The sequence below is a fragment of the Anomaloglossus baeobatrachus genome, chromosome 2, assembly GCF_048569485.1.
Source record: "Anomaloglossus baeobatrachus isolate aAnoBae1 chromosome 2, aAnoBae1.hap1, whole genome shotgun sequence".
NCBI lineage: Eukaryota > Metazoa > Chordata > Amphibia > Anura > Aromobatidae > Anomaloglossus > Anomaloglossus baeobatrachus.
In genome coordinates, this window is record NC_134354.1 from 531,041,542 (window position 1) to 531,056,077 (window position 14,536).

The 14,536-nt window shown below is 42.6% G+C and overlaps 1 protein-coding gene across 1 annotated transcript in view; it reads left to right on the top strand.

Moving 5' to 3' along the window:
- The window catches only part of GABRA5 (gamma-aminobutyric acid type A receptor subunit alpha5), a 435,463-nt gene that overhangs the window by 418,473 nt on the left and 2,454 nt on the right, over positions 1-14,536 (top strand). Inside the window, exon 9 of the mRNA XM_075336610.1 lies at positions 2,716-2,927. Coding sequence (XP_075192725.1) covers positions 2,716-2,927 — 212 coding nt within the window. The remainder of the gene's footprint in view (positions 1-2,715; positions 2,928-14,536) is intronic.

The following is a 14,536-nucleotide window of genomic DNA, read 5'->3' on the forward strand; positions in this document are numbered from 1 at the left end:
GCTGTGAGCTTCAGTTGATGCAGAGCTGGAATCGTCATGGAACCTGATGTGGATTATGCCGGACCTGCAGGGGTGTTTTAGGGGTTAATAAAGGGGTGAAAGAGGGTGTTTTTTGTCTTTTTATTGCAGATTATTTGAATTTGCATGGAACTGCAGATATCAGGAAGTTCAATTTTAATTTGATTTGTTCATCTCTAGCATTTGCATTAAGTTAACTTTATCTACGCTACATGTTTCTATTAGTATGTTTCTTTCAGTACAGTATGCCAGTGATAATGGCTGACCAGAAAGCCAATTACACAGTGAATTTGTTTATCAATCAGATTGTCTCTTCAGGGAGGAAGGAGATGAACTCTAGTGCCATCGATTTGGAGTAGCAATCCTAAAAGTTAAAAGTGGCTCTTTAACAAGCTTTTTCATATGACCTAGGATTTATGCCAGATCAGAACCTCAATTTGCAGACACAGTGTTTTGGGATGATTGTCTCTCGTCAGTGCAAAGTATGAGATCTGATCTGGCTCTATGAGAAGCTAAAGTGAAATCTAAGGGGAGAACTTTTCTGCTTGCGGAGACTGACAAACCATTCTGGCTGTCAGAGGTGAGGAGTCTTATACAGTGCTGGCCAAAAGTATTGGCACCCCTGCAATTCTGTCAGAGAATACTCAGTTTCTTCTTGAAAATGATTGCAATCACACATTCTTTGGTATTATCATCTTCATTTAATTTGTCTTCAATGAAAAAACACAAAAGAGAATGAAACAAAAATCAAATCATTGATCATTTCACACAACTCCAAAAATGGGCCAGACAAAAGTATTGGCACCCTTAGCCTAATACTTGGTTGCACAACCTTTAGCCAAAATAACTATGAACAACCGCTTCCGGTAACCATCAATGAGTTTCTTGCTCTGCTGGAATTTTAGACCATTCTTCTTTGGCAAACTGCTCCAGGTCCCTGAGATTTGAAGGGTGCCTTCTCCAAACTGCCATTTTAAGATCTCTCCACAGGTGTTCTATGGGATTCAGGTCTGGACTCATTGCTGGGCACTTTAGTAGTCTCCAGTGCTTTCTCTCAAACCATTTTCTAGTGCTTTTTGAAGTGTGTTGTGGGTCATTGTCTTGCTGCAAGACCCATGACCTCTGAGGAAGACCCAGCTTTCTCACACTGGGCCCTACATTATGCTGCAAAATTTGTTGGTAGTCTTCAGACTTCATAATGCCATGCACACCGTCAAGCAGTCCAGTGCCAGAGGCAGCAAAGCAACCCCAAAACATCAGGAAACCTCCACCATGATTGACTGTAGGGACCGTGTTCTTTTCTTTGAATGCCTCTTTGTTTTTTTCCTGTAAACTCTATGTTGATGGCTTTTCCAAAAAAGTTCTACTTTTGACTCATCTGACCAGAGAACATTCTTCTAAAACGTTTTAGGCTTTCTCAGGTAAGTTTTTGGCAAACTCCAGCCTGGCTTTTTTATGTCTTGGGGTAAGAAGTGGGGTCTTCTTGGGTATCCTACCATACAGTCCATTTTCATTCAGACGCTGACGGATAGTACGGGTTGACACTATTGTACCCACGGACTGCAGGGCAGCTTGAACTTGTTTGGATGTTAGTCGAGGTTCTTTATCCACCATCCGCACAATCTTGCGTTGAAATCTCTCGTGAATTTTTCTTTTCCTTCCACATCTAGGGAGGTTAACCACAGTGCCATGGGCTTTAAACTTTTTGATGACACTGCGCACCGTAGACACAGGAATTTTCAGGTCTTTGGAGATGGACTTGTAGCCTTGAGATTGCTCATGCATCCTCACAATTTGGATTCTCAAGTCCTCAGACAGTTCTTTGGTCTTCTTTTTTTTCTCCATGCTCAATGTGGTACACACAAGGACACAGGACAGAGGTTGAGTCAGCTTTAATCCATGTCAACTGGCTGCAAGTGTGATTTAGTTATTGCCAACACCTGTTAGGTGTCACAGGTAAGTTACAGGTGCTGTTAATTACACAAATTAGAGAAGCATCACATGATTTTTCAAACAGTGCCAATACTTTTGTCCACCCCCTTTTTTATGTTTGGTGTGGAATTATATCCAATTTGGTTTTATGACAATTTTTATTTCTTTTTTTTCATTGAAGACAAATTAAATGAAGATAATAATACCAAAGAATTTGTGATTGCAATCATTTTCAGGAAGAAACTGAGTATTCTCTGACAGAATTATAGGGGTGCCAATACTTTTAGCCAGCACTGTAGCTGCAATGCTCCTCTGGGATATATTCAAATTGTTTCTTCAGGGAGGAAGAAGACGAACTCTAGTGCCACCTATTCACTTTATCAATATACCTATATACAATGTCTTCTGAAAAAACAAGAGACACATTCAGCTTTCAAACCATAAGTTGGAGAAAAATGCTTTATAGGAATCAATCACTTATTTATCTTCTTGTGCATTTGTTATTTTTCTATGTTGGAGTGTTGATATAAGGAAAACTCATCTTTAAAGTTCAGTCCTCTTTAAACCTGTTTGAAATGTTTTTTTTTATTATTATTATTGTATGTAATATTATTTATTACGTATAATACTTGGATGCTTTGCCTTTTGGTTTTGGTGTTTATTTGCATTTTTTCACATAACATTAATATTAAATAGAATGTAATTTATTGTAATTTAGATGCAGCACAAAAAAAACTAAATTTTTTTTTACTTTTTTATTCAAAGGTGTTACAACAGTGCTGACCATGACAACACTAAGTATAAGTGCTCGAAACTCACTACCAAAAGTTGCCTATGCCACTGCGATGGACTGGTTTATAGCTGTGTGCTATGCCTTTGTTTTTTCGGCACTCATTGAATTTGCAACTGTCAACTACTTTACCAAAAGGAGCTGGGCCTGGGATGGAAAGAAAGCTCTTGAGGCAGCAAAAATAAAGGTGTCTTTTTTTGCTTACATTTTATACTCCTAAATGTATCTATATCTTTAGTTATATAAGAATTATATTGTGAAAATATGAATGAGATAGCTTGATGCTAGATTATTTCTTATATGCCCAAATTCTTACTCTTTATTCATAAAAAAATTGTTCATGACACCTAGAGAGTTACAGCATATAAACAGAACAATTTTGGAACTCTCAAAATATAATAGTCACTGGTTCAAATCAATAGTTGCAGACAATATAAAAAAAAAACAAAGAAAAGTGCTCCTATGTGAATCTGCTAAGAAAATTAGTGAGAATCAATTGAAAGCAGCTCATCAATGGTGGTTGTGCACCCTTGCACAACTCCGGTTAGCGTGAAAGTAATGAAGACAGACCGGTCCAGCAGCAGCGATGTTACCACAGGGACACCACAATCCAGCATACAAAGAAAACCGGAGGGGATCCTCTGCAGCGCTCGCACCCCAGGGAGGCATATTTCCTTCAAGGCTTGGGGATCAGTGCTGACACTCTTAAGCCCCACAGGTGTTGTGTCAGTGCATTACCTTCAGGGACTCCACGTGGGATGGTCTGGTCACAGGTAAGGAACCTTCTCTTTTGGATTTTCATGACACCACTCTCGGTATTGCGGTCAGGGGACCGTCACTGCAGGTTAAGGGATGCCTGGGGTTGTTGGTAGGTGCAGTTAGATGTTGTGGCCCCCCGAGAGTAGGGCTGGCCCAAGGGCCCATTTTGAGTGGGTGGAACCACAAGGCGCAGAATGACTCAAACACAGTCCAGAATAGTGAGAACTGTTTTGTGAATATTCGCATACAGCTGGATCGTTCTATTCAATGTGTAATTAATGTGTAATTAGCTGGTGTGTGTGTGTGTGTGTGTATATATGCACACCAGCTCCATTTGGTTATTTACACCTGAGGAAGCGGATGTTTTTATTGTGGGTCCCAGAAACGCGTTGTGTTTAATTCTATTTATTTTAGAATAAAAATATATTTTTTTGCTTCAATTGATCTGTAGCGCCTCTTTCAAGCTTCTTATTTTCTCTTATCCATTGCTCTATCCCTGCGGCCACAGGTTCAAAACATTATCCTTTTGCTCATTGGTGTAATTGCTCGACTGCTGTAAAGAACAGATCGTTAATAATTCTACTCTAGGTAGACTGTTCCCTAGTGTTTTAAATGCACTCATTTTTAGCTGCAATCTAAAATCAGGTTCATAAAATCCTAAAATAAAGTTAACATTTGACATCTATGTGATAATATCTCACATTCTGAGTTCTGTTTATGTCAAAGGGAGGAGGGGGGAATGATAGAACAGAGTAAGATATCTCTATATAACATATTCATTGTTATCTGCACTCCCTGATTGCCAATAGGCCTTTAATACACATTGCTGTATCCAGCTAGGCAACAATTGTTTGAATTGTTTATATTAAAAAAGAAACCTACGATGTCTGTGTTTTCTATATTTAACTCTTAAATTGCTTTATTTATATTTTAAATATGCTTTGTTATTAAAATCTGTACATATGTTTCACGATTACAAAGCTTTAATTCATTTTATGTTACTTTCCCAAATGGAAGCTTTTACCATTAAAAAAAAAAAAAAATAAGAGGGCAACTAGAATGTAAAATTATGAGATATTGTTCTACATGTACATATTTACACATAGGTAAAGGGAGAATCAAGCCTATCAAACTGCAGCCGCACCCACACCCTATTGTTTCCTGCACAGACGAGTATCCTTAGCTACACAACACCCCAATAGTTTCTGTACAGACTAGAAAATACTTAGTTGCACAAATACAAACCTTCAACTCAGAACTGTCTGCCTAAAAGGCCGTCAACTTGTTTAACATATCGACTGAGAGAACAGAAGGGGGGTTTCTACAAACTTCAGAGCAAGATATGTCAAGCATGCAAACTTAAACAGAGACTCAAGGTGAAGAAAAATAAAACACATGCACAAGGTGAGTAAGGAGAGGGACACTAGCAAACAAGGTAAACCTCCCACCAAACAAACAGAGGAAAGAAGTAAGGTGTTGGGAAGGCAAATAAGAAAACACAGAGTAACACAACAATGGTCTCTACCTAACAAGCAAAAATCCTTGCTGCAGGGCTGGAACTCCTTACCAGTAATCCACCTGGAAATATAGCCACCAGAGGAGGCTGGAGTCAGGAGAGTATAAATAGTGCCACCCTAAATGTGATAGAACAGAGACAATAAGCAAGTGAGAACACCTGATAAATTAAAAACAAAGGAAGAGAAGCAAATGGAAAAAAATCATCATAATTTGGACAGAGACTGGCCAGTCTTTGTCTCAGCAGGGAAGGAAACCATTCATGAAACAAGAGATCACTGAATTGAGTCCTGAGAGCAAGGCATGACAGATATCAAGTTATTTCACAATTAAAGAGCTTTTCTCCATATCCCTAAGCACACATTTTTTTTAAACAAACTGAAATTTACTTACACTCCCCATTCTTCTCTAAGTTTTGTCCATTGCTCTTGATGCCTGTTATTGTCTGCAGTGCTGATGCCACGTCTTCAGCACTGCAGCCAATCAGTGAGCTTGATAGCTGCTGATCTCACGTAACACTTGCGGTGTTAACAATAACAAACATTAGAAGCACTGGATGAGACTTGGAGCTGGACCCCTAGAGGGCGAGTAAAGCTCACTTTGTTTTATTTTCTAAAGTAACTTCAGCTGAGGGATAGGGGCTTTCTGAAAATGGAACATTTGTATAGAAACTCACTGTGAAGTTAGAGTGGGTATTACTTTCTTTAGGCTATGTGCGCACATTGCATTTTTCGCGTCATTTTTGCGCGTTTTTCCGTGGTGTTTTTGGGCTCAAAACTGAATGACTTTGCTTCCCCAGCAAAGTCTATGAGTTTTCAATTTTGCTGTCCGCACACAACTTTTTTTTTAAGCTGCGTTTTTGAGCTTAAAAAAAATGGACATGTCAATTCTTTCCTGCATTTTTCTGTGTTTTTCCCCCATGCAATGCATTGGAAAAACACAGAAAAACGCAGAGGTCAAAAATGGAGCAAAACGCAGCCAAAAATGCACTACAACGCGGTAAAAATGCATGTGTTTTTACCAGTGCGTTTTTTTGCGCGTTTTTGTGAGTTTTTAGCTGCCAAAAACGCAGCGTCAAAAAAACGCAGCGTGCACATATAGCCTTACAATGCCTTTACTTTCTGACCTGCTTATAATAAACCTACCCATTATCTGTATAATGGCTGCAGTGAATAAGGGGCATACTCACTGTAGATAAGGTTTGCAGTAAAGCTAGACTTTTTCTGACTCTCAGCGTTAGGTTTAATTATGTGCAATGCCTGTTAGAGCTTAAAGTTATGCCCTAACAGCTAAGTGGCCATTTTACTATATACATTTATAATGTAGTGCCATATATTGAAAGTACATTGTAATGACAAATGTATTTAAATATGATGGTGTCCTAATGGTACTGAATGAAGCAGTTTAATTCAGAAAAAAGAGTACTAGAACTGCCTGTACAGCTACTTTAGTGGAAAGAAAACTAGTAGCTCTCTGACTGGTGACACAAAAAACAAAAAAATTCTACGGCTCTTAAAAAATAATTCCCATATCAGAAATTTATGACTAGAGATGAGCGAACCGGTTGCGGTTCGGCTCGAGCTTGGTTCGTCGAACGGAGGTCTAGTTCGAGTTTGGTTCGGCGAACCGTTTCGGCGAACCAAACCCATAGAAAACAATTAGAGGCAATCACAAACACATAAAAACACCTAGAGAACACCCTCAAAGGTGTCCAAAAGGTGACAAACAACTCACAACACAACACAAACACATAGGAAAGGGACAAGAACAAATTCTCATGCGAAAACAAAATAGCGTTACGAGGAAAAAGAGGACAAGACACAGATATAGGCATGGCATGCCCTTCTAAAATTATGTAAAACACTGCAAGGTGAGTCCAAGCGGAGTCTCCCTTTTTTCCAAAAATTGGGCTACACAGACAACCCTTCAATGGCAGCACTTGTGCCCCAGTTGTACACTTCACAGGTAGATTTGCATCAAGCACATTCAAAAATACGCTATCCTTAACTGTCCTCAGGATGACCCCGGGGTAGGTAGCAAAGTCTTTCCTGATCCCAGATCTGTTCATCTTGGCTCCTTTTAAAAAACACAGCAAGGGTTACTCCAAGCAGAGTCTCCCTTTTTTACAAAAATTGGGCCACACAGACACCCCATCAGTGGCAGCACTTGTGCCCCAGTTGTACACTTCACAGGTAGATTTGCGTCAAGCACATTAAAAAAATATTCCATTCTTAACCGTCCCCAGGATGAAACCGGGGTAGGTAGAAAAGTCTTTGCTGATCCCAGATCTCTTCATCTTGGCTCCTTTTTAGAAACACTGCAAGAAAGGGTTACTCCAAGCGGAAACTCCCTTTTTTCCAAAAATTGGGCCACACAGACACCCCATCAAATCCAGCACTTGTGCCCCAGTTGTATACTTCACAGGTAGATTTGCATCAAGCACATTCAAAAATACGTAATTCTTAACCATCCCCAGGATGACACCGGGGTAGGTAGCAAAGTCTTTGCTGATCCCAGATCTCTTCATCTTGGCTCCTTTTTAGAAACACTGCAAGAATGGGTTACTCCAAGCGGAGTCTCCCTTTTTTCCAAAAATTGGGCCACACAGACACCCCATCAGTGGCAGCACTTGTGCCCTAGTTGTACACTTCACAAGTAGATTTGCATCAAGCACATTCAAAAATATGCCATCCTTAACCGTCCCCAGGATGACACCGGGATAGGTAGCAAAGTCTTTGCTGATCCCAGATTGGTTCATCTTGGCTCCTTTTAAAAAACACTGCAGGGTTACTCCAAGCGGAGTCTCCCTTTTTTCCAAAAATTGGGCCACACAGACACCCCATCAGTGGCAGCACTTGTGCCCCAGTTGTACACTTCACAAGTAGATTTGCATCAAGCACATTCAAAAATATGCCATCGTTAACCGTCCCCAGGATGACACCGGGGTAGGTAGCAAAGTCTTTGCTGATCCCAGATCTCTTCATCTTGGCTCCTTTTAAAAAACACAGCAAGGGTTACTCCAAGCAGAGTCTCCCTTTTTTTCCAAAAATTGTGCCACACAGACACCCCATCAGTGGCAGCACTTGTGCCCCAGTTGTACACTTCACAGCTAGATTTGCATCAAGCACATTCCAAGTTCACAATCATTTACTCTCCCCAGGATGACACAGGGGTTGTAAATTCCTTGTGGATCCATGACTTGTTCATTTTGATGAACGTTAGTCTAACCACATTGTCACTGGACAGACGCGTGCGCTTATCTGTCAGTACACACCCAGCAGCACTGAAGACACGTTCAGAGACAACGCTGGCAGCTGGACACGACAAGATCTCCAAGGCGTAAGTGGAGAGCTCTGGCCATTTTTCAAGATTTGAAGCCCAAAATGAGCAAGGCTCCATTTGCAAAGTCATGGCATCGATGTTCATTTGGAGATACTCCTGTATTATCCTCTCCAGCCGTTGACTATGTTTCAAACTTGTTGTCTCTGGGGGCCTTGCAAAGAATGGTCTAAAAAATTATGAAAAGATTCAATAAAATTGCTGTTACAAGCACCAGATATGGTGCTGCTGGTACGGGTAGACTGTTGAAGATGACGAGACCGTCCCATGTTTGTCAAGTTACAACTGGGAGATTCACTCCCTGCACCACAGTTGTTTGGTGGAAAAGCCGAGCTAAGATCGAGTAACAGCTTTTGCTCATACTCCTGCATACGTGCGTCCCTTTCTATGGCTGGAATTATGTCATAAAATTTGGACTTGTACCGGGAATCTAATAGTGTCGCAAGCCAGTAGTCATCATCACTTCTAATTTTGACAATACGAAGGTCATGTTGGAGGTAGTGCAGCAAGAAGGCGCTCATGTGCCTTGTGCAGCCATGTGGACCAAACCCACACTGTGTTTGTGGCATAGAGGTTCTAACTGTTCTTTCTTCCTCTGACATCTCCCCCCAACCTCTTTCAACTGAAATTTGACCAAGGTCTCCCTCATCCGCTGAGTCTTCCATGTCCATGGACAGTTCGTCCTCCATTTCTTCATGTTCTCCTGCACCTTCCTCAACATTTCGCCTGCTACCATGCACCCTTGTTGATCCCTGTCCCCCATTGTCCCATGCCTGCCGCCTTGGTGATGATGAACGTCTGGACCTTGGTGATGTTGTTGTCCCTTGCGCATATGAATCCTCCTGTAGTTCCTCCCCTTCCTGTTCTTCCACCCCATGACTCCGAAAAGTGTTTAGCGTGTGCTCCAGCAAGTAAATGACTGGAATTCTCTTGCTGATAATGGCATTGTCAGCGCTAAACATATTCGTCGCCATGTTGAAACTGTGCAGAAGGGTGCATAGGTCCTTGATCTGAGACCACTCCATCAGGGTGATCTGCCCCACCTCTGCATCTCGTTGGCCCAGGCTATACGTCATGATGTATTGCACCAGTGCTCGGCGGTGCTGCCACAGTCGCTTTAATATGTGGAGAGTAGAATTCCATCATGTCGGCACATCGCATTTCAGGCGATGAACCGTCAGGCCGAAAGACTTCTGGAGCGATGCAAGTCACTCAGCTGCAGCTGTTGAACGGCGGAAGTGAGCAGACAGTTTTCGTGCCCTGGTCAGAAGGCCATCTAGGCCGGGATAGTGTGTTAAAAACTGCTTGACAACAAGGTTCAATACGTGAGCCATACAAGGCACGTGTGTCACCTTGCCCATGTGAAGGGCCGCACCCAGGTTTGCAGCATTGTCGCACACGGCCTTATCAGGCTGCAGGTCGAGTGGAGACAACCATTTACCAAACTCAGTCTCCAGAGCTGTCCACAACTCAGAGGCTGTGTGACTCTTATTTCCAAGACATTTCAAGATAAAGACTGCCTGATGTTGTTGCGCTCTGCTGCCAGCATAGTAACGAGGGGTGCGTGATTCCTTCTGCGCAGTTACAACACTGGTGGCCTGACCAGGCAGGCTTGGGGCGGAGATGGAGGACCCAGACGAGGTTGAGGAAGCAGAAGCAGTGGAGGAACTTGGACAGACAGAGGATTGACGCCCAAGTCGTGGGGACAGCAAGACTTGTGCAGCAGACCCTTCACCATCTATCACCATAGTTACCCAGTGCCCAGTCAGCGACATGTAACGTCCCTGTCAATGCTTACTGGTCCAAGTATTGGTGGTGAAATGCACCCGTTCACACAGAGAGTTTCTCAAGGAAGCGATGATGTTGTGTGCGACATGCTGGTGTAGCACAGGCACACCTTTCTTAAAGAAGTAGTGGCAACTGGGCATCTGGTACTGGGGCACAGCGACAGACATAAGGTCTCGAAAATCCTGTGTGTCCACCAGGCGGAAAGGCAGCATTTCGGTAGCCAAGAGCTTACAGAGGGATAAAGTCAACCTCTTAGCTTTGTCATGGGTCGCAGGAAATGGCCTTTTATTTGTCCACATCTGAGGGACAGAGATCTGGCTGCTGTGTGTAGACGGTGGTGAGTAGGGTGTCCCTGGAAAAATGCAGGGTTGTGAGGAAAGTGCAGGCGTAGACATGATGTTGCCTTCATCCAATGTTGGTGCTATCGATGTCTGAGAGAGCTGTACACACGCACTTGTTTCCCCTTCCAAACCAACTGACGACCTACCAAGCAAACTGCCTGTTGCAGTTATATTGGGGGAAGTTGTGCATGGAAAACCAGGTGTGACAGTGGTCCCCACAGTCCTAGAAGATGAAGAGCGTGCGGATGCACTGGAAGGGGCAGGCGGTGTATGGTCCACTCCGCTAGGCCGCATTACAGTACGGTGAGCTTCCCACTGGCAAATATGATATTTACTCATGTGACGATTCATGGAAGTTGTCAAACTGCTGAGGTTTTTGCCTCTACTAACAGATTCCTGACAAATTTTACAGATCACATGATTTGGGCGATCCTTAGCAAGGTCAAAAAAGGACCAGGCTAGGCAAGGCTTAGAGGACATGCGACCTGCTGATCCACCCCGACTAGTGCTCAGAGGCAGAGTGGTGGCTGAGGATGCAGTTGTAGACGTGCTACCAGTACTCCTCCTCTGTCCAGGAAGGCGCAAGGTAACTTCGTCGTCAGTTGCATTCTCCTCCACCGCCTCTGTTGACCTCTTCGAGTGCCTGACTGTGGGTTGACAGTAGGTGGGATCTAGAACTTCCTCATCAAGCATTGTGTTTGCACTCCCCTCACCCTCAGACCGAGCCTCTTCCTGCCCTGACCGAATATTTAAGTTGTCATCCCAATCTGGTATCTGCTTCTCATCGTCATCAGTATGTTCCTCATTGTCTATAACAACAGGTGTTACAGTTTGTGAATAAGGGTCAACATTATGCTCAGAAACTTGGTCCTCACGGCCTGAATCAGAGTCACAAAGGTTCTGGGCATCACTGCAGACCATTTCCTGGTCTGTACTCACTGTAGCTTGGGAGCAGACTTCTGATTCCCAGGCTATAGTGTGACTGAACAGCTCTGCAGACTCAGCCATCTCAGTTCCACCATACTGTGCAGGGCTGATGGAGACTTCAGAGCTGGGAGAAAGCAAGTTTGATTGGGATGACAACTCAGAGGACTGGTGTTTTTTGGATGCGGTACTTGAAGTGGCTGAGAGGGCACTTGTTGGACCACTTGAGATCCATTCAAGCATTTTCCTTTTTTGGCCATCATCTACCTTTGTTCCAGTTGTTCGTGTCCGTAAAAAAGGGAGCACATCGGATTGTCCACGGTATGTAGTAGACATCTTACTTTTGCTGGAAGATGGTCTATCTTCAGCAGATGATAATGGAGCTTTGCCACCTTCCCCACGGACAAACCCTTTTTTTCCTTTTCCACCACGCCTCTTCCCCTTTCCACCAGCATCTGTCATTTTGCCACTCATGTTGATTGCAACAAGATTGTCCACTTAAAATGTGGTAGTAAAAATTGAGAGGTGGTGTAGATTGCAGAGGTGGTCTAGCTTTATTGACAGCAGAAGAAACAACACTGACTATCCCTGACATTGCAACTATGGCCCTTAAACTGGCAGCACAGTTTGCCATTATAATAGCTTAGTAAAAATGAGCTTGAGGGTGCAATGCAGATGTGCTGGAAATTGCTTGGCACCAGTGCGACACTAATGAAGTCCAACAGCCACTTTTTGGATGCCAGTAAGTTTCCTCAGTGTTTGCTATTAAAATGGCTTAGTAAAAATGAGCTTGAGGGTTAAATGCAGAGGTGCTGTAAATTGCTTGGCACCAGTGGGACAATAATGAAGTCCAACTGCCACTTTTTGGATTCCACTAATTTTCCTCAGTGTTTGCTATTATATTAGCTTATTAGAAATGAGCTTGAGGGTGCAATGCAGATGTGCTGTAAATTGTTGGCACTAGTGGGACACTAATGAAGTCCAACAGCCACTTTTTGGATTCCACTAATTTTCCTCAGTGTTTGCTATTATATTAGCTTAGTAAAAATGAGATTGAGGGTGCAATGCAGATGTGCTGTAAATTGTTGGCACTAGTGGGACACTAATGAAGTCCAACAGCCACTTTTTGGATGCCACTAAGTTTCCTCAGTGTTTGCTATTATAATGGCTCAGTAAAAATGAGCTTAAGGGTGCAATACAGAGGTGCTGGAAATTGCTTGGCACCATTGGGACACTAATGGAGTCACACAGCCACTTTTAGGATGCCATCAACTGGCATCACTATTTCAAATTAAAATGGCTTTGCAAAAATGTGCAGGAGGGGAGAATGCAGAGGTGGTGGGACTTGCTTGGCACAAGTGCCACAATAATGGAGGACAGCAGCCACTCTTTGAATGGCACTAACTGGCAGCACTCTGCAATTAAAATGGCTTTGCTAAAAAGTCCAGGAGGGTACAGTAGCCGGGTTGTGGGTTAATGTAGAGGAATGGAAGCCTCACTTTCTATCCCTCCTAATGGTGAAATGCAGCAAGGCAGTCCCTGAGCTTAGCTACACAGATGCTGTAAAAAGCAATTCCACGGACCTGACTGTCACCTATGGCTCTGAGCCAGCTGTAATTAGCCCTTAAAAGGCCTGAAATAAAATTATGTCCCTAATCTTTAGAACGCTGTGTGTATAGCATACACAGCAGGATCGGCGGCAGCAGCTGCGTGAGCGGTGTCTCCCCCCAGACGCAGAAGGCAGATAATCCCGTGCTGGAACAAAATCTCCGTTTTTATAATGCAAGGACATGTGACATGGACAGCCTATGACACATGCTCTTGCTTGTCTGGCAAAAAGTCCACTTAACTGTGTGTGTGTCTGGGATTTGCTGACATGCTGGCCCGCCCCACTACACGCGCACTTAGGGAAGGAAAAAAAAAAATGGCGATCGCCATTATCCCGGCAGCAGTGATCTGAATGCACAGCCCCCGCACACTATACGCTGAAATTTCATAATAGTGTGAGTCACAGAGTGACTTACACTATTACAGTGAAAAGCCAGCTAGTAATTAGCTAGGCTTTTTGCTGATAGAAACGTTCTCGAACGTAACTCGAGCTAACAAACTTTTAGCAAAAAGCTCGAGTTCTAGTTCGATCCAGAACACCCCCCAAAATCACTCAAACCGCGAACCACGAACCGCGCTCAACTCTATGACATATAATCTGGATGTCTGAAAGTTGTAGGATGTGGTGTTATTTCTATGAATGGAGTGGGGATAAATCACTTCCCTTAATTAACTTCAATTGGAGTTCATAAAAGCCAAGCAACTAAGGGTCCCAAACCTATTGGACGTTTATAGCATAATCTGTTGATACCTGATCACAGATGTCCATGGAGAAAGTGTGCCATATGAGTTTATTAACACCACAGAATATGTCATGTTTGAAAGCTGAATAGGTCTGTGTCCAACCAGTTTATGAATGAAATATTGAATATATTATGGTTTTAATTTGCACATGCGGTACACGGGCTCCATGGAGTGCTACAGTTATCGCTCATGTAAGCATATGGAAATCCCAATGGACCAGGGAACCACAAAACTCAGTTTCCAATTTTATTTCTATGAGTTTGGGCTGCTGAATTTCCTTCATTTTGCATGTACAGTATGCCATAAATGCCCAAGCTAGGAATACCGCTTTAACCACAAAATAGACTTATTCGGTGACAAGTGCTTTTAGCAATCCAATTATATTGTTAAAAGTTACTACAATCAAACATTTTTGGCTGCAAAGTGATCTTCTATCACAGAGAAAATCTACTTTAAATCTTTATTTAAATAATACGCTGAGTCATCCAATTTCCAGAGAATGCACTGATTTTCTCCTTATTCCTTACCTGGCACCGCACTACATGACCTTGTTTGAGGTCTGGTCAGCAACACTAAGTTATAAACAGATGCCAATCAAGTTCATAGTATTGTGTTAGGTGCGGAATAATGAGAGAGTTGTCTGCCCCATCATTCACTTACAACATTATTTATATAAATATTAAAATTTGACTTTCTCAGCTTGACTTTTGCGACCATAAACTTGAAATTTCTCTTATATATGCATTCAAAAAAAGGCATCTATTATGATACTCTTGAA